Source organism: Anolis carolinensis, chromosome 3 (assembly GCF_035594765.1).
Source record: "Anolis carolinensis isolate JA03-04 chromosome 3, rAnoCar3.1.pri, whole genome shotgun sequence".
Classification (NCBI taxonomy): Eukaryota; Metazoa; Chordata; class Lepidosauria; order Squamata; family Dactyloidae; genus Anolis; species Anolis carolinensis.
The window spans coordinates 285,005,617-285,030,480 of NC_085843.1; the positions used below are offsets into that span (position 1 = coordinate 285,005,617).

General features: G+C 43.8%; 1 protein-coding gene across 3 annotated transcripts in view; it reads left to right on the plus strand.

The window, feature by feature from the left end:
* Positions 1-4,880, plus strand: part of lpp (LIM domain containing preferred translocation partner in lipoma) — a 420,779-nt gene extending 415,899 nt beyond the window's left edge. For all 3 annotated transcript variants that reach the window (XM_062976935.1, XM_062976933.1, XM_062976934.1), the window contains one exon: positions 1,823-4,880. In XM_062976935.1, the coding sequence (XP_062833005.1) occupies positions 1,823-1,951 (129 nt within the window). In that variant the 3' untranslated portion in view covers positions 1,952-4,880. The remainder of the gene's footprint in view (positions 1-1,822) is intronic.
* Positions 4,881-24,864: the final 19,984 nt, after the last annotated feature.

Sequence of the window (24,864 nt, forward strand, 5' to 3'; positions counted from 1 at the left end):
CTCCTTCTTTCTTTCCTTCCATATTCCTTCCTTCCACCCTTTCCCTCCCTTCCTTACACCTTCCTTCCTGCTCCTTTCTTTTCTTCTTCCCATTTCCTTTTCATCGTTCCCTCTCTTTCTCCTTCCTTATTTCCTTCCAACTTCCTTCCTTCCTCTTTCCATTTCCATTTCATCCATCCCTCTCTCCATCTTCTTTTCCTTCTGTCTTTCCTTCTTTTCCTCCCTTCCTCCTTCTTTCTTTTCTCTTTCATCCTTCCCTCTCTCCCTCTTCCCTCTCTTCTTTCTTTCCTTCCATCTTCCTTCTTTCCTTTCCCATTTCATTTCTCCTCCTCTCCTTTCTTCTGTCTTTCCTTCCGTCATTTCCCCTCCCTCCCTTCCTTCTTCATTCCTTTTCCACTTCATCCTTCCATCTTCCTTCTTTTCATCTTCCTTCTTTCCATCTTCCTTGTTTTATTCTTCCTCCCTTCCCTACCCTTTCCTTTCCTTTTCCATTTCATCCTCCCCTCTCTCCCTCTTCCCTTCCTTACTTCCACTTCCATCTTTCCCCTTTCCTTTTCCATTTCATCCTTTCCTCTCTCCCTCTTCCCTTCCATCCTTCTTTCCTTCCATCTTCCTTTCTTTTATGTTCCTTCCTTCCATCTTCCTTATTTTATTCTTCCTCCCTTCCCTTTCCTTTCCTTTTCCATTTCATCCTCCCCTCTCTCCTTATTCCCTTCCTTACTTCCACTTCCATCTTCTGTCTTTCCTCTTTCCTTTTCCATTTCATCCTTCCCTCTCTCCCTTTCCCTCTTCCTTTTTCTCTTCCTCCCTTCTTCCTCCCTCCCTTTCTTCCTTTCCTTTTCCATTTCATCCTCCCCTCTCTCCTTATTCCCTTCCTTACTTCCACTTCCATCTTCTGTCTTTTTCCTTTTCATCCATCCCTCTCTCCATCTTCTTTTCCTTCTGTCTTTCCTTCTTTTCCTCCCTTCCTCCTTCTTTCTTTTCTCTTTCATCCTTCCCTCTCTCCCTCTTCCCTCTCTTCTTTCTTTCCTTCCATCTTCCTTCTTTCCTTTCCCATTTCATTTCTCCTCCTCTCCTTTCTTCTGTCTTTCCTTCCGTCATTTCCCCTCCCTCCCTTCCTTCTTCATTCCTTTTCCACTTCATCCTTCCATCTTCCTTCTTTTCATCTTCCTTCTTTCCATCTTCCTTGTTTTATTCTTCCTCCCTTCCCTACCCTTTCCTTTCCTTTTCCATTTCATCCTCCCCTCTCTCCCTCTTCCCTTCCTTACTTCCACTTCCATCTTTCCCCTTTCCTTTTCCATTTCATCCTTTCCTCTCTCCCTCTTCCCTTCCATCCTTCTTTCCTTCCATCTTCCTTTCTTTTATGTTCCTTCCTTCCATCTTCCTTATTTTATTCTTCCTCCCTTCCCTTTCCTTTCCTTTTCCATTTCATCCTCCCCTCTCTCCTTATTCCCTTCCTTACTTCCACTTCCATCTTCTGTCTTTCCTCTTTCCTTTTCCATTTCATCCTTCCCTCTCTCCCTTTCCCTCTTCCTTTTTCTCTTCCTCCCTTCTTCCTCCCTCCCTTTCTTCCTTTCCTTTTCCATTTCATCCTCCCCTCTCTCCTTATTCCCTTCCTTACTTCCACTTCCATCTTCTGTCTTTTTCCTTTTCATCCTTCCCTCTCTCCCTCTTCCCTTCCTCTTCCTTATTTTGTTCTTCCCTTCCCCATTTCATCCTCCCCTCTTCTCCCTCCCTTCCTTCCACTTCCATCTTCCGCCCTTCCTCTTTCCTTTTCCGTCTCATCCCTTCTTCTCCTTCCCTCCTTCCTTCTCGTGGCCAGGACTGTGGCGTTCTCCTCTCCGAAGGCGACAACCAGGGCTGCTACCCGCTGGACGGCCACATCCTCTGCAAGTCCTGCAACTCGGCCCGGATCCAGGCCCTGACGGCCAAGGCCAGCACCGACCTCTGAACCTGACGATGGCCCGGCCCTCCTTGCCCTCCTTGCCCTTTTGCGCAGCCGGAAAGCATTGTGATGCTTCCTTACCGGGAGGCTGAATCCCACCGGACTGTTTCCTGCCTACACTACAGGCTTAAAACCGGTTTGGTAATACTCCTTTCCTCCTCCCAAGGAGCCCTGGGAAATGGACTTCTTCTCTGTTTTACTGCAAATCTGCATTTCCCAAGGCTCTTTGGAGAGGCGCCATGATCTTTAAAGTGTTGTGATACCGATAGAAGTTTGCAGTGAAGATCATTCTTGGGCAGGGGTGTCCAACATCCTCATGTTATCTTCTCTCCCTCCTGGCTTTCAAGGCTCTAAAGCAGTGATTCCCAAAGTGGGCTCTACCGCCCCCTGGTGGGCGCTGCAGTGATCCAGGGGGGCGGTGATGGCACCTATTAGGACACAGGGGCGGGGCCAGGGGAGGGGCGGGGCGTCTTTCCAAGTGCCAGAGACAGGGCTGAGCACCTGAGGCACCTGTTAGGACACACAGGGGGTGGAGCCAAAGGAGTGGGTGTGGCCTCTTCCCAAGAGCCCGAGACAGGGCTGAGCATCTATACCTCTCCTGAGGCGCTTGTTGGGACACAAAGGGCGGAGCTAGGGAAGGGGGCGGGACCTCCTTCCAAGAGCCTGAGACAGGGCTGAGCCTCTATACCTCTCCTGAGAGGCCTTTTAGGACTAAAGGGGGGGGAGCTCTTCCCAAAGCACGAGACAGGGCTGAGCCTCTGTATACCTCCCCTGAGGCGCCCCATCAGGCACTTGGGAAGAGGCCACGCCCCCTCCTCTAGCCCCGCCCCCTGTGTCCTGGCAGGCGCTGCAGGACAGGGGTAGAAGCTCAGCCCTGTCTCAAAGCTCGTAACTCCGCCCATCCCAGTCCTAGCCGCCCATTTGTGGCCCCGCCAACCTCCCCCTCGCAGCCCTGCATCTTGGACTAGGGGAGAGGCTCAGCCCCGCCCTCTTGAGCAGGAGCCACGCCCACCCCTCTAAGCCACGCCCCCTTTCCAGGGGGTGCTGAGTCATATTTTTTTTGGAAAGGGGGCTGCAGAGCAAATAAGTTTGGGAACCACTGCTCCAAAGCAATCATTCCTGATCGTGAACACTCTGCATGGGTTGATCTATGGCTCTAATCGTGTGCCAGTCTACAAGTCCCATCTTCCTGCCTAAGGATGATGGGAGCTAGAGTTTGGAGGGCACCAACTTGGGAATGCATGGCATAGAATAGGGGTGGGCAACTGGAGATACAATCCCACTGTCTTCCAAATGGACCCTACATTTCCAGATTTACCTGGATTATTTCGAGCTCAGGAAAGATTTCTTTTCCAGGATGTAGGCCAGTGTGCATTTATGGTGTGGAATAAGTGCAGTTTGTCATCGCTTTAACTGCCATGGCTTAATGCTGTGGACACAAGACACAAACATTCTTTGGTAGATAAAGCTAAAAACTTGAGGAAACTACAGCTCTACCTTCTATAACATGAAAATACTATGTAACAAAATTTGAAAAATGTTCTGTTCCTGGTTTGAAAGTGTTATTTCCTGTTTAATTGTGTGGTCCTTACTTTGAAAGTAGTTGTTACACTCCAGAAACTTTGTTTATTGTCACTGCCACAAACTATATTGCATTGGTTGAGGCTCAATGAGATATTCATTGAAAGACATTAGCAAAATGTATTGCAAGATGTCCCATAAAAACAAAGTTTTTGCAGTTTAATAAACTTTTTCTGTGCTTTTGTGACAAAACCAATTAGGAAATAGCATTTATAACCCAGGAACAAAAAGTGTAATTAAAGTGGTGCTGAACTGCATTGATTCTATCATGTAGATGTTCCCCTTGAGTCAACATTCACTTTTAAGGTTGCCAAGTACAGTAGAGTCTTGCTTATAGAGTCAGCTTTCAAATGGTTTGCAGTGGGACAATTGGATGAGATTGCTTCCCAAAAAAGGACACTTCCCCATCCCTGATCGAGAGAATATAATGCCCTTCTGCTTCCATCAACTCCTGAACAACAGCATCAAAAATCTTCTTACTATGCAATAATCCAACCACAGATGCTTCTTTCTTTCTCTCTTTCATATTTCCACAAGCCATCCGATTCCGAGCTTGTTTGCACAATAATATACAGCCATACACTTTATATCTATTCTTATACCTATCGCTGATAATGTATTTTAATAATATTTTATTTGTGCCTTAAGGATAATGATGCAAAGCTGGGGTTGGGGTGGGGATTATCTATAGTTAGAGGTATATTTACTTGCAAAAAATATGTCCACTAAGTCATGCTGGAATCCAATGGCTATCGTGACATTCTCCAGGTCTTGTTGGAGTGCAACTCCCAGCATTCTTCCGCATTGGCTTTGCTGGGTAGGAGTGATGGGAACTATAGCCTGACAATGTTTATCATTTTTGCATTAATGCATTTTTTTCGGCAGATTTGCTGTTTTTGGAGACAAAGGATGCATCTGCACTGAAGTATTAATTCAGTTTGACACCACTTTAACTGTCATTGTCATTGCTGTGTGACCCTGGGATTTGTAGTTTGCACCCTTTGAGAGAGGCTGGAGACCTTGTGGAAGTACAGATTCAACAGGACTGCACCAAGGCAGTTAAAGCAGTGTCAAACTGTGTTAATTCTACAGTATAGATACATCCAGACAAAGGACATCCACACCACTCAACATGAACAAGGATTCAAATAAGAAATAGTCGATCCCAGGGTCTGCTTGCTATTAAGTGGCATTTGAGAGCAATAATGTCACAATGTACTATGCAACATGTCATAATGGTGCTACTTAGTAGTCAATGGTAATATAGGATTCGGGCATCTGTTGATAAATCCGTCAGGATAACACTAACATGTACGACACCAACTGATACAAAAACTGAAGTTTAAAAACTGAACCCAGTCTTGCTAGTTTATAAATATGGAAATAGACAACAAAATGTTGTGAAGGTTTTCATGGCCGGGATCACAGGGTTTTTGTATGTCTTTCGGGCTGTCTTTTTATCTCAAAGACAACAAACTTTGAGATAAAATTTGAATTAATTGCATTATCTTTGTTTCTGCTCTGCTCTACAAAGAAGGTTCAAATGTATGCTGGAATCTGTTAGAATCATCCCACTGAGAATGCATCAGCATTACAGAATTAATACACATTTAATTTAATTACTATGGCTTCATGCTATGGGATCCTGGGAGTTGTAGTTTGACAGGATCTTTTCTGCCAAGGACAAACTCTCGGGAGCTCATTGCATTGAGCCATGCTATTTAAATTAACATTAAAATGCATTAATTCTACCATATAGAGCAGGCATGGGCAAACTTTGGCCTTCCAGGTGTTTGGAATTCAACTCCCACAATTCCTAACAGCTGGTAGGCTGTTAGGAATTGTGGGAGTTGAAGTCCAAAACACCCGAAGGGCCAAAGTTTGCCCATGCCTGCTTAGACACATCTAAGGACTTCAGCTACTGTATTTCCAGTGGGGAAACCACTTAAACCTGAGGGCCTGAGGCTATTAGGAATTGTGGGAGTTGAGGTCCAAAACACCTGGAGGGCTGTTATTTTCCCATACCTGAAACAGATTCACCCTAAATCAACACACAATCTAATCCGATTGACATTATAGACCTACTCTAGTTGACCCTGACTGTAGGATTTTCAGCCGTATAAAATCCACACTGAGCTGGATTATATGGCAGCGTGAACTCAGATAATCCAGTTCAAAGCAGATATTGTGGATGATCTGCCTTGATATCGTGTGTTATATGGCTGTGTGGAAGGGCCCTTAGTGACTTGATGGACGCTATCAGCACTTTATTAGCAAGAGAAGGAAACCTGGAGTAGATTTGTAATGGAGCATTGGTGGCAGAAACTCTGAAAAAATCACACACACAAATAGAAAAGCCATTATTTACAGTGAAGTTTAGTTACCACTCCCAAACGCTTTGCTTTAGGTAAGCCCTGTCTAAGATTGCATTAAAAAGCTGAGTGTGTGCTTGACTCTTGACACAAAGGCTCTTCTCAGTACATTTGTTACCTCTTAGGGCAGGGGTCCTCAAACCTTTTTAGTGGAGGGCCGATTCACAGCCCCTCAGACTGTTGGGGGGGCAGACTATGATGAAATAGTCCACAATTAGGATTGTTGTTGTTGTGTACCTTCAAGTCAACCCTAAGTCTAAAGTTTAGGACAGAGGCCAGGTCAATGACCTTGGAGGGACGCATCCGGCCCATGGGCCTTAGTTTGGGGACCCCTGATCTAGATGATCTCATAAGACCATAGGTCAGCAAAGAGACCTCCAAAGACCATCTAGATGGTCTCATAAGACCATAGATAAGGAAAGGGACCTCAAAGACCATCTAGATGGTTTCATAAAACCATAGGTAAGGAAAGGGACCCCCAAAGACCATCTAGACAGTCTCCTAGGACCATAGGTAAACAAAGAGACCTCTAAAGACCATCTAGATGGTCTCATAAGACCATAGGTAAGTAAAGGGACCTCAAAGACCATCTAGATGGTTTCATAAAACCATAGGTAAGGAAAGGGACCCTCAAAGACCATCTAGATGGTTTCATAAGACCACATGTAAGGAAAGGGACCCTCAAAGGCTATCTAGATGGTCTCATAGGACCATAAGTAAGCAAAGAGACCTCCAAAGATCAGGTAGACTTAGGTCAACCCTAAGTCTAAAGTTTAGGACGGGGCCAGGTAAATGACCTTGGAGGGCCGCATCCGGCCCGCGGGCCTTAGTTTGAGGACCCCTGTCTTAGGGTACTCTCAATACTATGTGCTTACTATGTATGGCACTAACAGGGCAAATATGGGATCCATGTGGATTAAAAATAACACCATGCAGGTGTAGACAAGCCTTTGATGCCCAGTAGCCGTAATGCAATCTTTGGCACATAATAAGCCAAACACACATCAATGGGATTCTTATGTTCCAGAGTAAGTGTGTGGCATCAATGAGACTTTATGTGCTAAGTGCTGTGTGTCTTTGCGCATGTGCCTTTGGATGCTTTGTCAATCCCTTCTCCTCCCTGCAATGTATAGGGAGCATTAATAGATAATGTGGACTAAAGTTTGCTTAAATAGGAAAGCACACTTGCTGGACCATTCACTGACCAATGCAATAATCCAGGCATGGGCAAACTTGGGCCCTCCGGGTGTTTTGGACTTCAACTCCCACAATTCCTAACAGCCGGTGAAGTGCCAGTCGGAGGGATTGTAAATTCTCAATAATAATAATAATAATAATAATAATAATAATAATAATAATAATAAACAATAATATCTATATGGTGCACCTTACCCAGTCTACTTTTACAACCTCTCCATTTTAATCCATGTTTTTATTAGTTCTTGTCATTTGTTTTTATTGGCTAATGTTTAAATTTTTATAATTGTGCATGTTTTGTTTTGTCTATTGTTGTGTTTTATATTGCTATTGTTTTTATTCAGGTTTGGCCCCATGTAAGCCGCCCTGAGTCCCCTTTGGGGAGACAGACGCGAGGTATAAAAATAAAGTTGTTATTATTATTATTATTAACAACAACAACAACAACAACAACAACTTTATTCTTATATCCCGCAACCATTTCCCCAAAGGGACTCGGGGCAGTCACATAGGTTTAAAACACAATCTATGAATTAAAACAATATAAATATAAAACGACATAAAACACAGCAATTACTTTAAAACCTGGCCATAGATACTCCATGTTCTCCATGTTCGCATTGCAAAATGGTTGTGGGCCTTGCTTTTGCCAAAGTATCTTTGCATTGGGCCAAAATGCCCTCTTCTTATTTGCGACACTTTGAAGCAAACTTTTGGGTCCAAGCAAATGCCTTGGTTGTTGCTAAGAAGTGGAAATGGTCTTGTATTTTATCCAAACCAAACCAGATCTTCTTTTGGTCCTCAATTTCATCTTGTTTATTTACCATCCCTGGACTCCTCTCTAAGCGAAAGGCAATTAGATCTTATTCCCCAGTACGTTGTAAAGTAGACAGAGCCACCGGCTATTGTAATGAAAACCCCTTTTATCCAAAGCAAACCTTGGGTGCAATTGCCTAGGAGTGCTTTGGAGTGCTTTCTGCCTTGGACAAGAATGCTTTTTGCTTTGGATGGGAAAGCTCTTAGCGTTGACTAGGAATGCTTTTTGCATTTCAGTGTGAGACTTTCCTTTTGAATTCGGGCCTCGGTTTGAGAGATTATTATTATTTTATTCTTGAGATATTTTAAAAACTAAGCCTTTTTATTGGGCCTCGGTTTGAGAGAGTTATTATTTTATTCTCGAGATATTTTTCTGTGCATTTACCAAATTACAATAGGCCTGCAAATTACGCAAGTTCTCCGTTCCAGGATCCTTCACTTAATACAAAAGTGTCTATATCTCTCCCATTTTGATTGAAGGTGCTGCTACGCCAGGCATGGGCAAACTTGGGCCCTCCGGGTGTTTTGGACTTCAACTCCCACAATTCCTAACAGCCTACCGGCTGTTAGGAATTGTGGGAGTTGAAGTCCAAAACACCCGGAGGGCCAAAGTTTGCCCATGCCTGCTCTACACTGTTGAATTAATGCAGTTTGGCACCCTTTTAACAGTGATGTCTCAATGCTATGGAATCATAGGAGTTGTAGTTTTACAAGGCCATTAATTCTCTGCCAAAGAGTGCAAATTGCAGGGATTCCCCAGTGGCCCAATGGGTTAAACCCTTGTGCCAGCAGGACTGCTGCCTGAAAGGTTTGTGGTTTGAATCCGGGCAGCAGGGTGAGCTCCCATCTGTCAGCCCCAGCTTCCCATGCAAAGACATGAGAGAAGCCTCCCGTAAGGATGGTAACACATCCAGGCAGCGTTCCCTGGGCAACGTCCTTGCAGACAGTCAATTCTCTCAAGCCAGAAACGACTTGCAGTTTCTCAAGTCGCCTCTGCACTGTTGAATTAATGCAGTAAACGGTGATGTCTCAATGCTATGGAACCATAGGAGTTGTAGTTTTACAAGGCCATTAATTAGCCTTCTCTGCCAAAGAGAAGGCTAATTAATAGCCTTGTAAAACTACAAGGCTATTCATTAGCCTTGTAGTTTTTGTCAGGGGATGATGGGGTACAGAGTGGATTCCAAAATTCATCATCCCAGTCTCACCTCCTTCTGCAGACTGTATTCCCATGCGGAGAATCAGCACTGGTCAAACAAACACTCCAGCAGGCGAAGTCCAACTGTTGATTAACTTTATTTACATAATTATTTACAGTTTGCATTTCTCAGCTTCAGAGCATAGCATTCATAGTCCATCTTCAGCGAAAGCTCAAGCCGAACACCAGATAAGATAAGAAACACATTCCTCTGTCCAGAGGAAGTTCCGACCCCCAAAGGCCGGAAGTAATGCCTGATAGATCATAGCAATCACAACAGGCTGTCAGTCAAAACTAGCCTGCTGTTAACTATTTCATTACTGAAAAATACACACTCTTGCTCATCAGCAGTAAACACTTGATTTACATTTCATACAAATACAACCATACTCCAACAGTTCTACAATGGCCTCAGCAAATTACAAAGAGTCCCTAGTGGCGCAATGGGTTAAACTTTTGTGCCGGCAAGACTGCTGACCGAAAGATATGCGGTTCAAATCCGGGCAGCAGGGTGAGCTCCCATTTGTCAGCTCCAGCTTCCCATGCAGGGATTGGTTCTCGCAGAAGCAGAGGAAGCAGGAGGACATTTTTGCTCCCTGGCTTCAGGTAGGATTTGGCTAAGATTTGGCTAAGATTTTAAACTGAGTTTGGGCTTGGCTCCTGTGGTCAAAGTCTAACTGTTGTGTGACTGTTGTGTTGAAAGAGAGCCAGGTACTTAAGTTGATTGACAGCAGGCATTGTCCCCTGTTAATTGAGTTTCTGGGAAAGCTTTATTTGCCAGTGTGAGTTTCTGCCAGAGCCTGATCCCAGAAGGGCAGTTGGTTCTCGCAGAAGCAGAGGAAGCAGGAGGACATTTTTGCTCCCTGGCTTCAGGTAGGATTTGGCTAAGATTTGGCTAAGATTTTAAACTGAGTTTGGGCTTGGCTCCTGTGGTCAAAGTCTAACTGTTGTGTGACTGTTGTGTTGAAAGAGAGCCAGGTACTTAAGTTGATTGACAGCAGGCATTGTCCCCTGTTAATTGAGTTTCTGGGAAAGCTTTATTTGCCAGTGTGAGTTTCTGCCAGAGCCTGATCCCAGAAGGGCAGTTGGTTCTCGCAGAAGCAGAGGAAGCAGGAGGACATTTTTGCTCCCTGGCTTCAGGTAGGATTTGGCTAAGATTTGGCTAAGATTTTAAACTGAGTTTGGGCTTGGCTCCTGTGGTCAAAGTCTAACTGTTGTGTGACTGTTGTGTTGAAAGAGAGCCAGGTACTTAAGTTGATTGACAGCAGGCATTGTCCCCTGTTAATTGAGTTTCTGGGAAAGCTTTATTTGCCAGTGTGAGTTTCTGCCAGAGCCTGATCCCAGAAGGGCAGTTGGTTCTCGCACCTTTACTAACTATCCTTTGCAGTACATACAGGAAACAAAGCAACATAAACAAATACACAAAGACGTGGTTTGTTGCAGTCTGCACATAAAGTTCGTGCATATTACTTAACTGTACAAAGATCCCACTTGGCCACCACGCTCACCAAGAGATGCAACAAAAGCAAAACATTCCCATCACATGCACCAGCTGTGGCATGTTCCGCTTTTTCACACAAAAACTAGACAACTACATCTGCTCCAAATGCAAACAGATGACTCTGATGGAGCAGAGGATCCAACAGCTCGAGCACCGTATTAAGACCCTTAAGGACATTCAGGCACTCGAGCTCTTCTTGGACACTGCACAACACGCTGCTGTAGATCAGCAGCCTGCATCACACCAACACCACCAAGACCATGATCAGGAACCTTATGGGGAGATCAACTCAAAGGTAGACAACCCTCAGGCTTGGAAGGAGGTCACCCATAGAAGGAGACGCAGGACCAGGCAGCCTCCACAGAACTCCTCTGCTCAGCTGCATTTACACAACAGATTTGAAATTCTTACATCATTAACATACAATCAGGAAACACATCTTGTGGAGGACCACAGTTTCTTAGATACCACTCAGTGGACCATCCTGGATCAATGCGCAGGGGATAGCCCTGACAGGGACAGTGCATCACCACAGTCACACTTATGTAATCATGCAAATGCTCCATCCCCAATCATAGACCAGGAGCAACAGGAACATCCTTGGGAGAGTAATGGGCTCTCGGATGTATCTCAATGGATTGTCATTGATGAATGCACTGGGGATGTTGAGGAGGAGGACAACACTTTACACCTACATGATTCACTTCAACAGGAACACTCTTCAGGGGACATACACACTGTCTTGCACAAAAGGGACCCTGTCAATCCTCAAAGGAAACAGGTCTTGGTAGTAGGTGACTCCCTCCTTAGAGGAACGGAAGCCATCATTTCCAGACCGGATGGGATGGCTCGAGAAACATGCTGCCTCCCGGGGGCAAAAATACACCATATCACTCAGAGGCTCAGCAGGCTCCTAAAGCCCCATCACCCTCCCCACCTTATGTTGATTCATGTAGGTACCAATGACACCGCTAGGCATACTTTTCAAAAGATCACAAATGATTTTCGAGCTCTGGGAACAAAGCTAAAACTGTATAATGTACATGTGATCTTTTCATCCCTCCTCCCCGTTGTAGGACATGGCTCTACAAGGGCCGGAAAAATAGTACAGGTCAATAACTGGCTCAGAAAATGGTGTCAAGAGGAGCATTTTGGCTTCCTTGACCATGGTCTACTCTTCCAAGAGGATGGACTACTGGCAAGCGATGGGGTGCATCTCACACAAGTAGGAAAACATCTTTTTGCACACAGACTCACAAACCTCATCAGGCGCACTTTAAACTAAATCCACTGGGGGAGGGGAACAACAGCCTGGCGAACACTATATTACCCACGACCACAGGGAACCGCCGTAAGGCTAAACGGAGGGCTGCACAAACACAGCAAGGACCAAGTACAGAGAGCACAATAATCCCAAATAAACAGTTCGAGGGGAGGTCACAGGGGCTTACATGTCTTTACACTAATGCTCAGAGCATGGGAAATAAGCAAGACGAACTCCAACTCCTAGCACAGCACCACACATACGATGTCATAGGCATCACTGAAACCTGGTGGGATGACTCCCATCACTGGAATTTAACCATTGAGGGCTATAACCTCTTTCACAGAAATAGAACAAAGGGGAGAGGAGGGGGAGTAGCTTTATATGTCAAAAACAGTTACGTTGCAGAAGAAATGCAAGACTGTAATCCGGGAAACCAGCTTGAAAGCATCTGGATAAGAATCAAGGGAACCGGGACTCAAAAAGATCTTGTCGTGGGTGTCTACTACAGACCTCCGAGTCAGGATGAAGGACTTGATGAAGCCTTCTGTCAACAGCTGACCAAACAGGCACAAAGAAGAGATATAGTAGTCATGGGCGATTTCAATTATCCCGATATCTGCTGGAAAACAAACTCAGCCAAGAGTACAAAGTCCAACAAATTCCTCACTTGCCTTGCAGATAATTTTATGGTCCAGAAGGTAGAAGAGGCAACAAGGGGATCAGCAACTCTTGATCTAATCTTAACAAATGTGGAAGACCTGATCAATACAGTTGAAGTGGTTGGATCCTTAGGGGCAAGTGACCATGTGCTCCTGCAGTTTGCAATACAAAGGAATGCTGAAACTAAGACAAGTCAAACACGCATTCTGGACTTTAAGAGAGCTGACTTCCAAAAAATGAAGGAATTACTGAGCGGCATTCCATGGACGCCGATATTAAAAAACAAGGGAGTTAAGGATGGATGGGAGTTTTTCAAAAGTGAAATACTCAAGGCGCAAATGCAAACAGTGCCAACAAAGAAGAAAAATAAGACAAGTGCAAAGAAGCCAGAATGGATGTCCAAAGAACTTCTAACTGAGCTAAAGCTCAAAAGTGACATGCACAAGAAGTGGAAAAGCGGAGAAATCACCAAAGAAGAATTCAAACGTATAGCCAACTCCTGTAGGGAAAAGGTTCGCAAGGCTAAAGCGCAAAATGAGCTCAGGCTTGCCAGGGACATAAAAAACAACAAAAAAGGTTTTTTTGCTTATGTTGGTAGAAAAAGGAAGAAAAAGGAGGCGATAGGGCCACTGCAAGGAGTAGATGGGGTGATGGTGACAGGGGATAGGGAAAAGGCAGAACTGCTTAATGCCTTCTTTGCCTCGGTCTTCTCACAAAAAGAAAGCCATCTTCAACCTCAGCAACATGGAATGGACGAAGGATTGGGGGAAATCCAACCCCAAATAAGGAAACAAGTTGTCCAGGAACACCTGGCCACTCTAAACGAATTCAAGTCCCCAGGGCCAGATCAGCTACATCCAAGAGTATTGAAGGAACTAGCGGAAGTTATTTCAGAACCACTGGCAATCATCTTCGAGAGTTCTTGGAGAACGGGAGAAGTCCCAGCAGATTGGAGGAGGGCGAATGTGGTCCCTATCTTCAAGAAGGGAAAAAAGAACGACCCAAACAATTACCGTCCGGTCAGCCTCACATCAATACCAGGCAAGATTCTGGAAAAGATCATTAAGGAAGTGGTCTGCAAACACTTAGAAACAAATGCGGTCATTGCTAATAGTCAACACGGATTTACCAAAAACAAGTCATGCCAGACTAATCTGATCTCTTTTTTCGATAGAGTTACGAGTTGGGTCGATACAGGGAATGCCGTGGATGTAGCATATCTAGATTTCAGTAAGGCCTTCGACAAAGTCCCCCACGACCTTCTGGCAAACAAACTAGTAAAATGTGGGCTAGACAAAACTACGGTTAGGTGGATCTGTAATTGGCTAAGCGAACGAACCCAAAGGGTGCTCACCAATGCGTCGTCTTCATCATGGAAAGAAGTGACAAGTGGAGTGCCGCAGGGCTCCGTCCTGGGCCCGGTTCTGTTCAACATCTTTATTAACGACTTAGACGAAGGGTTAGAAGGCACGATCATCAAGTTTGCAGATGACACCAAACTCGGAGGGATAGCTAACACTCCAGAAGACAGGAGCAGAATTCAAAACGATCTTGACAGACTAGAGAGATGGGCCGAAACTAACAAAATGAAGTTCAACAGGGACAAATGCAAGATACTTCACTTCGGCAGAAAAAATGGAAATCAAAGATACAGAATGGGGGACGCCTGGCTTGACAGCAGTGTGTGCGAAAAAGATCTTGGAGTCCTCGTGGACAACAAGTTAAACATGAGCCTACAATGTGATGCGGCAGCTAAAAAAGCCAATGGGATTTTGGCCTGCATCAATAGGGGAATAACGTCTAGATCCAGGGAAGTCATGCTCCCCCTCTATTCTGCCTTGGTCAGACCACACCTGGAATCACACTGTGTCCAGTTTTGGGCACCACAGATGAAGGGAGATGCTGAGAAGCTGGAAAGCGTCCAGAGGAGGGCGACTAAAATGATTAAGGGTCTGGAGAACAAGCCCTATGAGGAGAGGCTTAAAGAGCTGGGCATGTTTAGCCTGCAGAAGAGAAGGCTGAGAGGAGACATGATAGCCATGTACAAATATGTGAGGGGAAGTCATAGGGAGGAGGGAGCAAGCTTGTTTTCTGCTGCCCTGCAGACTAGGACACGGAACAATGGCTTCAAACTACAGGAAAGGAGATTCCACCTGAACATCAGGAAGAACTTCCTCACTGTGAGAAGGGCTGTTCGACAGTGGAACTCTCTCCCCCGGGCCGTGGTGGAGGCTCCTTCTTTGGAGGCTTTTAAGCAGAGGCTGGATGGCCATCTGTCGGGGGTGCTTTGAATGCGATTTCCTGCTTCTTAGCGGGGGGTTGGACTAGATGGCCCTTGAGGTCTCTTCCAACTCTACTATTCTATGATTCTATGATTCTATGATTCTATGATATGAGAGAAGCCTCCCATTAGGATGGTAACACATCCAGGCAATGTTCCCTGGGCAACATCCTTGCAGATAGTCAATTCTCTCACACAAGTTTCTCAAGTCGCTCCTGACACACACATACACACAAAACCAAACCACAACTCCCATAGCTCCATAGCCTTTGTAGTTAAAGTGGTATCAAACTGCATTAATCCAACCGTGTAGATGAACCCTGGTTTGCTTGTGCTGAGGAAACTTTGGTGTGCGTATTAGAGGAATTTTATCTCAAAATGTTCTTGCTTTCTCCCCAATGCACGCTTTTTATAGAGAGAGTTGTCATTCCATGACTTCGGTGTCTTAGATAGGAATTGCTCCTGGAGCTTTAAAAAAGCAGCAGCCGGCAAGGGAGACCAGCCTGCCTTTTATTTTAATTCCAAGCTATGGCTTAGAAACTTGGCAATTAATAATGTCTGCACCTGACCCAGTTTTCACAGTCGGTTTAGCTAGAAAAGAGGAATATATCTGGGTTTAATGGAAAGCGGTTTTCCTCTTAATGCATGCCAGAGCTTTTGAGGAATGGCTGTGTCTCTCTCTGTGTGTGTGAAGCCGTGATGTTCCGCTCTCACATCTCGGAGATTACTGTTGCAAGGATCCCTCATCCGTCACCATTAATGCGCTCTCCCGCCTTCCCAACCCAAAAAAGAGAGACAGCTCATCAAAACCCAAATTCAAATAGGATTTTTTTTAAAAAAAACCCACATAGTGGGAAATCTCTGAGAAGCGGGGCGATGCTTTCGAAAGCAACACAGCCAAGCAAAAATGGTCATATATATTGGAGATGGGTTGTTGTATGTTTTCCGGGCTGTCTGGCCATGTTCTAGATGTATTCTCTCCTGACGTTTCGCCCACATCTATGGCAGGCATCCTCAGAGGTTGTGAGGTATGGAAAAACTAAGCAAGGAAGGTTTATATATATCTGTGGAAAGCCCAGGGTGAGAGAAGAGCTCTTGTCAGTTGGAGGCCAGTGTGAATGTTGTAGTTAATCACCTCAATTAGCATTGAATAGCTTCATCTCCTGGCTTCCTCCTGCCTGGGGGCATCTTTTGTTTAGAGTCGTTAGCTGCCTTTGGTTCCCATGTCTTTATTTATTGTGTTGTCGAAGGCTTTCATGGCTGGGATCACAGGGTTGTTGTATGTCTTTCGGGCTGTGTGGCCATGTTCCAGAAGTATTCTCTCCTGACGTTTCGCCCACTTCTATGGCAGGCATCCTCAGAGGTTGTGAGGTATGGAAAAACTAAGCAAGGAAGGTTTATATATATCTGTGGAAAGCCCAGGGTGAGAGAAGAGCTCTTGTCAGTTGGAGGCCAGTGTGAATGTTGTAGTTAATCACCTCAATTAGCATTGAATAGCTTCATCTCCTGGTTTCCTCCTGCCTGGGGGCATCTTTTGTTTAGAGTCGTTAGCTGCCTTTGGTACCCATATCTTTATTTATTGTGTTGTCGAAGGCTTTCATGGCTGGGATCACAGGGTTGTTGTATGTCTTTCGGGCTGTGTGGCCATGTTCCAGAACATGGCCACACAGTTCTGGAACATGGCCACACAGCCCGAAAGACATACAACAACCCTCTTTATTTATTGTTCTGATTTTGGTGTTTTTTTTTAAATACTGGTAGCCAGATTTTGTTCATTTTCATGGTTTCTTCCTTTCTGTTGAAGTTGTCCACATGCTTGTGAATTTCAATGGCTTCTCTGTGTAGTCTGACATGATAGTTGTTAGAGTTGTTAGAGTAGAACAGTAAATAAAGATATGGGAACCAAGGGCAGCTAACGACTCTAAACAAAGGATGCCCCCAGGCAGGAAGCCAAGAGATGAAGCTATTCAATGCTAATTGAGGTGATTAACTACAACATTCACACTGGCCTCCAACTGACAAAGAGTTCTTCTCTCACCCTGGACTTTACATCTTCTATATATATAAAAGAGTGATGGCATCACGGCAACCCACAAAACAACAAAACTACAGGCCCCCCAACCTCGACATTTGACAACACAACCCATCATTCACGCCTCTAGGTTGATACAACAAAAAGAAAAATAAAGTCCTAATTACAGAGAGAGGATAATTGCTTTTATCCAGTTGCTGCCAGTTAGAAGGCTAAGCTCCTCCAACTTGGTCTCCTAGCAACCCAATAAAAAATAATAAAAACACTAAAAAATAATTAAAAACACTAAAAAATTAATACAATCAAATACTATAATAACATAAAATAACTAAAAATAATACAAGAAAATAATAAAATATAATAAATAAAAAGATAACTTACAATAAAATTAATTAAAAAAATACAAATAACGTCAAATAAAAATTACACAACAATTTTTAACCAATACCACCACCACTTTGCCACAGCAACGCGTGGCCGGGCACAGCTAGTATCTAATATTTTAAGTATCCAGTCTTCTATCCGAGGGGTTTCTTTCAATTTTGAATTTTTAGCTATTCTTGCTGCTGTCACCAAGTAATTAAATAATATATCTTTGCTTAAGTCCATTTCCTTGAAAACTTATTTGGCAATTATATTCAAAGTGGGGTTTAGATAGAAGATAAATTGATACAAAGAGAAGATTTTTGGAGGTAATATGTTGGATATTTGCCGAGGTTCGGCCCCCCATTTGGGATTTATTTGCTTGTCTCTGATATATATTTGCACAGATTTGGGAGGAAGGCTAGAAATGTTGTACTTTCAAATAGGAGCCATTGCAATATATTTATATAAATATATATATAGAAATAGCAATAAAAGCCGAACTATTATTGCTTTGTTTCCTTTTTTCGACTCTTTTCTCCTTCCTGAACCATAATATACATATATACCAGGCACGGGCAAACTTGGACCCTCCTCCTAGGTGTTTTGGACTACAACTCCCACCATTCCTAACAGCCTACCGGCTGTTAGGAATGATGGGAGTTGTAGTCCAAAACACCTAGGAGGAGGGTCCAAGTTTGCCCATGCTTGGTATATACACACATATATGTACTCAGCAAATATAAATGTGCCTTATCATGTTTAAGGAGGATGCAAAACAATTTGATTGTATGTTTTCTGTACACTTTAGCTGTATATGGTTGGACTACAAATCCCATCACCCACCGAACAGCATTGCCTCTCTTTGCTCTGCTTTGCAATCCTTTTATTGAATTACTACAATACTTTTTATATAACAAAAAATCAAGTTATAGCTTTCTACTTGTTTTCCTTCTGATTGTAAGGAGATGTTATATATATATATATATATATATATATATATATATATATATATATATTAAAAATAATAATAATGCAGCCTGTTCAAGAGCCTTGCTTTTATCCAGGCAGAAGAATCACATATTGTTATTGTTATTATTATTTTTATGAAAAACACTCTAGCAGCACAATAAACTCTTGATACGTTTTGCCTGTCTGTGCGTCTTCTTTCTTCTTCTTGTAATTCATTTTCTGGATTGAACACAATATGGGTAGATGGTAAGAATAATGGGGTTGCTGTGAGTTTTCCAGGCTGCCTGGCCATGTTCCAGAAGCATTCTCTCCTGACGTTTCGCCCACATCTATGTTGTCGACCGCGTTTTAGGGGATTGGGGCCCTTGAGGAGAGACCCGATCCGGTCCTGAGAGAACGGACCTTGGCGAAGCCAAAAGGAGAATTACGAGCCGCAATACAACCTGAAGCCGAAATGAAGAAGGTCCGCCAAAGTTGAAGGAAAATCCGCTAAGGAGTCTTTATTGAGCAATTCAGCTGAAGAGGACTCTAGTAGCGATCATTCGGTCTACTAGGGTACCATACAATCAAAATAAAGCCATATTTATACAAAATTTCAGTCTGACAGCCCTTTGAATTTCCCGCCCTGCTCCCCCGCCTATCTGATCGTTGATAGGCTAGAAGGTTGAACGAGGCGGGCTTTCGCTTCCCGCCTCGTTTCGTTGGCCCAATAGGAAGCTGCCTTATGTCTCTACTCGGGCCAATCAGGAGAGAGAAGGCGGGAGTTATCGAAACAATGAGGTGACGGGACAGGAACTAGCGGATTAAGTCCTGCTAGACCGATTTCTAAAGGGTGTTTAATTTATTAATGGCAGCAATCAAGGGTGTCCGGGTTTCTGTCACGTATACAGATTTTAGATATGCCTTGGGGTGTCAGAGATGGAAGCAAAGATGGGTGGTGATGAGCCATATTGACAGGCTCTGCAGGGCGCCTTCCTGAGGTGTCCTGGTTTTTCCTTTGGGTGAGATATGACAATGTTTGCCTTGGGGCGAATCACCTTTAGGTCAGCAAACTCCGAATTCGGCGACTCAAGCCCTATATTGTCCATGCAATTTGAATTTGATTGGATTTAGCGGTGGCAGATTATCCTTTTGTTTTTGGGAAAGGAAGCCTGGGTCATAGGAAATGGGATAAGTCCTGGGGTTCATGTGGAGTCCAAAATATTTCCTATTTGATTTCATGCTTTGACAATTATACGAAATAAAATGAAAAATAAAATAAAGTTGGAATATAAACCATGCTGGGAAAAATACATATTTTCCGGGGATCCCAAAGAGTACAGATACATATAGGCAGATAGATAGATTTCATGGAAATAAGGGAGAATTCATAAAAATGAGTTACATTGCATAAAGGGGAATCATGAATGATATAAACAATTGAAAATACTTGATAAGAACGAAGTTCATAACATCTGGAGAACCCAGCGTGGAAATCCATAAAAGTGGAGTTTTAGCAGCATGATTTTACAATTCATGAAGTTGTTATCTCTTGCCTCAGGCTAAAAGGTCAAACACCTTTTGTGCAGAGAGTTTTAGTAAACCACAGTAAACTCCAGTAAAAAGTCTCAATCACCTTCTACTATAAATATATGGAATATAAAACATAAAGTCTTGATTTTTGAACTATCTTTTACAAAGTCCTGGGGGGGGGGGGTGGTCACCTCGATCACATCTATGGCAGGCATCCTCAGAGGTTGCGAAGTCTATTGGAAACTAGACAAGTGAGGTTTATATATCTGTAGAAAGTCCAGGGTGAGAGAAAGAAAGAACTCTTTGTCTGTTGGAAGCCAGTGTGAATGTTGCAATTAATCACCTTGATTAGCATTGAATAGCTCTGCAGCTTCAAAGCCTGGCTGCTTCCTGCCTGGGGGAATCCTCTATTCGAAACTAGGCAAGTGGAGTTTATATACCTGTGGAATAATCTCCAGAGTGGGAGAATTGTCTTTTGGAGGCAAGTGTGAATGTTGCAATTGATCGCCTTGATTAGCATTGAATAGCCTTGCAGCTTCAAAGCCTGGCTGCTTCCTGCCTGGGGGAATCCTCTATTCGAAACTAGGCAAGTGGAGTTTATATACCTGTGGAATAATCTCCAGAATGGGAGAAAGAACTCTTGTCTGTTGGAGGCAAGTGTGAATGTTGCAGTTAGTCACCTCGATTAGCATTGAATAGCCTTGCAGCTTCAAAGCCTGGCTGCTTCCTGCCTAGGGGTATCCTCTATTGGAAACTAGGCAAGTGAGGTTTATATATCTGTGGAAGGTCCAGGGTGGGAGAAAGAAAGAACTCTTGTCTGTTGGAGGCAAGTGTGAATGTTGCAATTGATCACCTTGATTAGCATTGAATAGCCTTGCAGCTTCAAAGCCTGGCTGCTTCCTGCTTGGGGGAATCCTTTGTTGGGTGGTGTTGTCTGGCCCTAATTGTTTCATGTCTGGAACTCGCCTGCTTGCAACTTCCTTGTAAGGTACAAACCTCTGAGGGTGCCTGCCATAGATGTGGGTGAAATGTCAGGAGAGAATGCTTCTGGAACATGACCACACAGCCTAGAAAATGCACAACAACCCAGACTAGGGTTCTTTCTACCAACCTGGATATTCATATCTACACTCCATTTGCCTCACTGCCAACAGAACCTCTGAAGATGCCATCAGCCACAGATGTAGGTGAAATGCCTGGAGAAACTGCTACTGGAACATGCTCATGCAGCCCAAAAAACTCACAACAGCCCAATGCAAACAATAATTATTCTTATTCTTATTATTATCACACAGCCCAACCAAAATGTTTTTTTTTCTTGGTGTCTTGATTTTTAAATCTATTCCTGGTTTTATTTGGAACTTTGATTCAGAAAACTGCATTGGATAGACGGCATCAGCTCTAGTTTCTTAGAAGTGTTTATCCTTGTTTTCTATGGGCGAGCAGATGGTTACGGGCATATGATATATGATACATCTCAAAAACTAGAGCTAATAGAGGAAAACGGGTGCAATTTTTGGACTTAGCAGATCAAATATACTCAGAAACAGGGCTAAGGTTTGGGACACCAAAATGTGTGTTGGCCAGTGTTGTAGTTGTTGTTGTTGTTGTTGTTGTTGTTGTTGTTGTTGCTGTTGTTGTTGTTGTTACCAGGTTGGAATTACAAAACACCTGTCACCATCACCTATAAAGCTTCTTGTCTTCCTGTGCGCCCCCATCTGTGGCTGTAGCCAATGAACAATGATAAAGGGTGCATCTACACTGTAGAACTAATGCAGTTTGGCACCACATTGATGTATCAATGCTATGGGATAAGGGGGAAGAGGAGAAGGAGGAAGGGAATCAGTATTATATTTTACCTGCATCATCCTATGGGTTCAAGTGGGACACGACAACAGTAGTAGACGAAAATACATATATCATGCCGGAACTGACATATCTCCGCAAGAAGAGTGTGTTAAAATGCATAAAATACAATTACAAAGAACATCAGTTACATATATTGATGTACAGTCACTAAAATAAGAAACGCATGACATAGAACTAACTATACACATATTATGTGCTTCTTTCTTAACACTTTAAAATAATCCATTACATCAAAAATACAGGGAAGTTAAATGTGATAGGAAACGGATACTACTGTAAGGTATCGCATCTATATAAATAAAAGTGTGATGTCTGTTTCTGAGGGACTTCATATCTCCCAACCTGTCATACCCCAGCCACCTTTGGCTTCTGAACCTGATCCAGAAATGAACTTTGACCAGGATGAAGCTTATTCTGACCTTTTGCCCAGTTCTCCCAGCTCCTTTCAGTTACAGCTGCCGGCTGTTGCTAGTTCAGATGCTTCCTTAATTGGGAGACAGACTGGAGATGTTACTCCCGTGGCTGAACCAGATGTCCAGAGTTCCCCAGAGAACGTGCCCTTCAATCGAAAGGAGTTTCTGCATCGCCAGAGATCAGAAAAACAAGGGCTTAGAAGGAGTAACCGCTTGGCATCTCGAGGGGATTGTGGATAAGAAGATTCCCTTGGGAACTTTTGGGGAGTTTGGTCTCCCTTTGTTGGGATCTGATCTTCGTTCCATAAAAGTGCCTGGCACTGCAGACAATTTGCGGTGTCAACATAGCGTTTTCCTGAGAACACTTCACTGACTCCAGTTCCCTTATTTCACCAAGCCAAGCCTCCTGTTCCAAGCCGAACCACAACTCCCGATTTAAACCGGAGTAAATTCACTTCCTTGCCTTGTTCCTGAATCAAGTTTGATCTTCGCTTCGTCTTGTTCCTGCTTTGATATCCACGATCTCCTAGTGACTGGGGACCTTGTTATTCAGCCTCACTTCCTTGTTGTTCCCTGCTCAAATTTCCCAACAGTTTGAGTGTGTTTCGGTTTTTGGACTTTGGACAATAATATTGGACATTGTCCTTCATATTTTTGGACTTACTCATACCTTTTCACAAAGGACTATTTCCCACTCATCCTTTCTGCTTATGCATTCCTGAATTTATATTTGCTTTAATAAAGATATTATATGATTATTGGTCTCTGTCTAGTTTCCAGTGTTCACGCTGCCTTGGGGTGCAACACAAACTACTTCACCAATTGCTTTGAAATTTGGACACTGTTAATGTGGGATTTGTGTATTGGTAGTGTTTAAATGAAATTTGTGTCTTGCCTGTATTGCATTCTGATTGCATCATCCAGAGTGTAACATAGTCTGGAAAGAGTTAATTACTAAGAAGCTGTAATGACCTTGATGTGTGGCTGGAGCTGGGGAGTGTCCAGACACAAGTGTGTATATGCATTACTGATTGCATTAGTGCTGTTCAGTTCAGTTCAGTTCTGAGTTGAGTTGAGTTCTGTTTGCCTAGAGTGAGAGTCCTGTGTTTGTCTGCAAGTCTGTTTGTCTTGATTATTACTGCTTACAGTAAAACTTGTATATAGTTTTACCAACGTCTCTGGGTGTCTCTTTGTTCTGTGTTTCACTGACTCCATCCAACTACTGCTGCGCTGCGAATTACTCTGGCAGACACAACATAACAATCGAACTGGCGAGTGTCTTAAGGTATCCACATACCTACTATTACACACCTGTCACACCTGAGACAGGTAAAACCATGCTTAGGTTCACAAAGAGCGACACCTGCTGGACAAACAAGCAACAGTGGCTGTTCTACAAAGGAATTCAGGAAGGAAGAGAAGGGCGCGGAGATGGCAAGGGATGAGGCAAAACCAGAAGCGGCAGGGAAAAGCTTGAGCAGCTCAGGAGGGAAAGGAAAGGGCCTAAGGCGGTTAGGAATGGTGGGAGTTGAAGTCCAAAACAGCTGGAGAGAGGCCCAAAGTTTGCCCGTGCCTGGTCTATAACCGACTCCTTGTCCTTTGTACTAATTGGCAACCAGTAGATAATTTTCAGGATATTTTGCAGATTTTCTTGCAGATAGGACAAAAATTGCAGAGTTATTTGTTGTTCCCTTTGAGAATGAAGATTTACATCCTTAGTTTGGCCATATCAGGGCACTGCTGGCGGACGGGGCCTCTTCCATTAATACGGGTCTTCTGTGCCAGTGTCTAATTGTCCATTAAAACATTTTTATGGCCTTGTCTAGCAGCTGCCTGCAAAGGTTAGCTATTTATTACTGCATGCATTCCAGGCATATTGGTCAAAAAAGGGACCTCAAAAATGGGTCAGCCTATGGGTAAGTCTAAGCAATGTCAAAGCAAACCCCCCAGAGAAGGAGACCCCATGATGATGATGATGATGATGATGATAGAATCCTAGAGTGGGAAAAGATCCCAAGGACCATCCAGTTCAACCATATTCTGCAGGCAGGAAGACAACACCAAAGCCCTCCCAACAGATGGCCATCCAGCCTCTGCTTAAAACCTCCCAGAGAAGAAAATCCAATGATGATGATGATGATGATAATGATGATGATGATGATAGAATCCTAGAGTGGGAAAAGATCCCCAGGACCATCCAGTTCAACCATATTCTGCAGGCAGGAAGACACCACCAAATCCCTCCCAACAGATGGCCATCCAGCCTCTGCTTAAAACCTCCCAGAGAAGAAAATCCAATGATGATGATGATGGTGATGATGATGATGATGATGATGATGATGATAGAATCCTAGAATGGGAAAAGATCCCAAGGACCATCCAGTTCAACCATATTCTGCAGGCAGGAAGACACCACCAAAGCCCTCCCAACAGATGACCAGCCAGCCTCTGCTTAACACCCCCCCCCCACCAGAGAAGGAGACCCGATGATGATGATGATGATGATGATGATGATGATGACGACGTTGATAGAATCCTAGAGTTGGAATTAAAAATACTTCTTTTCAACCTCTAGTGATCTGTAGGTCTTCCCACGTGGCCTGCCTCAACCAGGACCGCCTCTCCATCCTCAATGCAACAGGGTGGGGAATCTTTGGGTTGCAATTTAGGGAAGTTTGGACGCTGTTAGACTATGACTGGACACCAAGGTTTCAATCCCGCATTCATCCATGGAAAGCTACTGGGTGACCCTAGATGAGTTGCTTACTTTTACTTAGGCAATCCCTCATTGTCCAAGTGTGGTGGCCCACCAAGTGTAATGTCTTGGTGGTGAGTATGTAGGTGACAGTGGTGTCCTACTATTGAACTGCATGTTCTTCTATAGT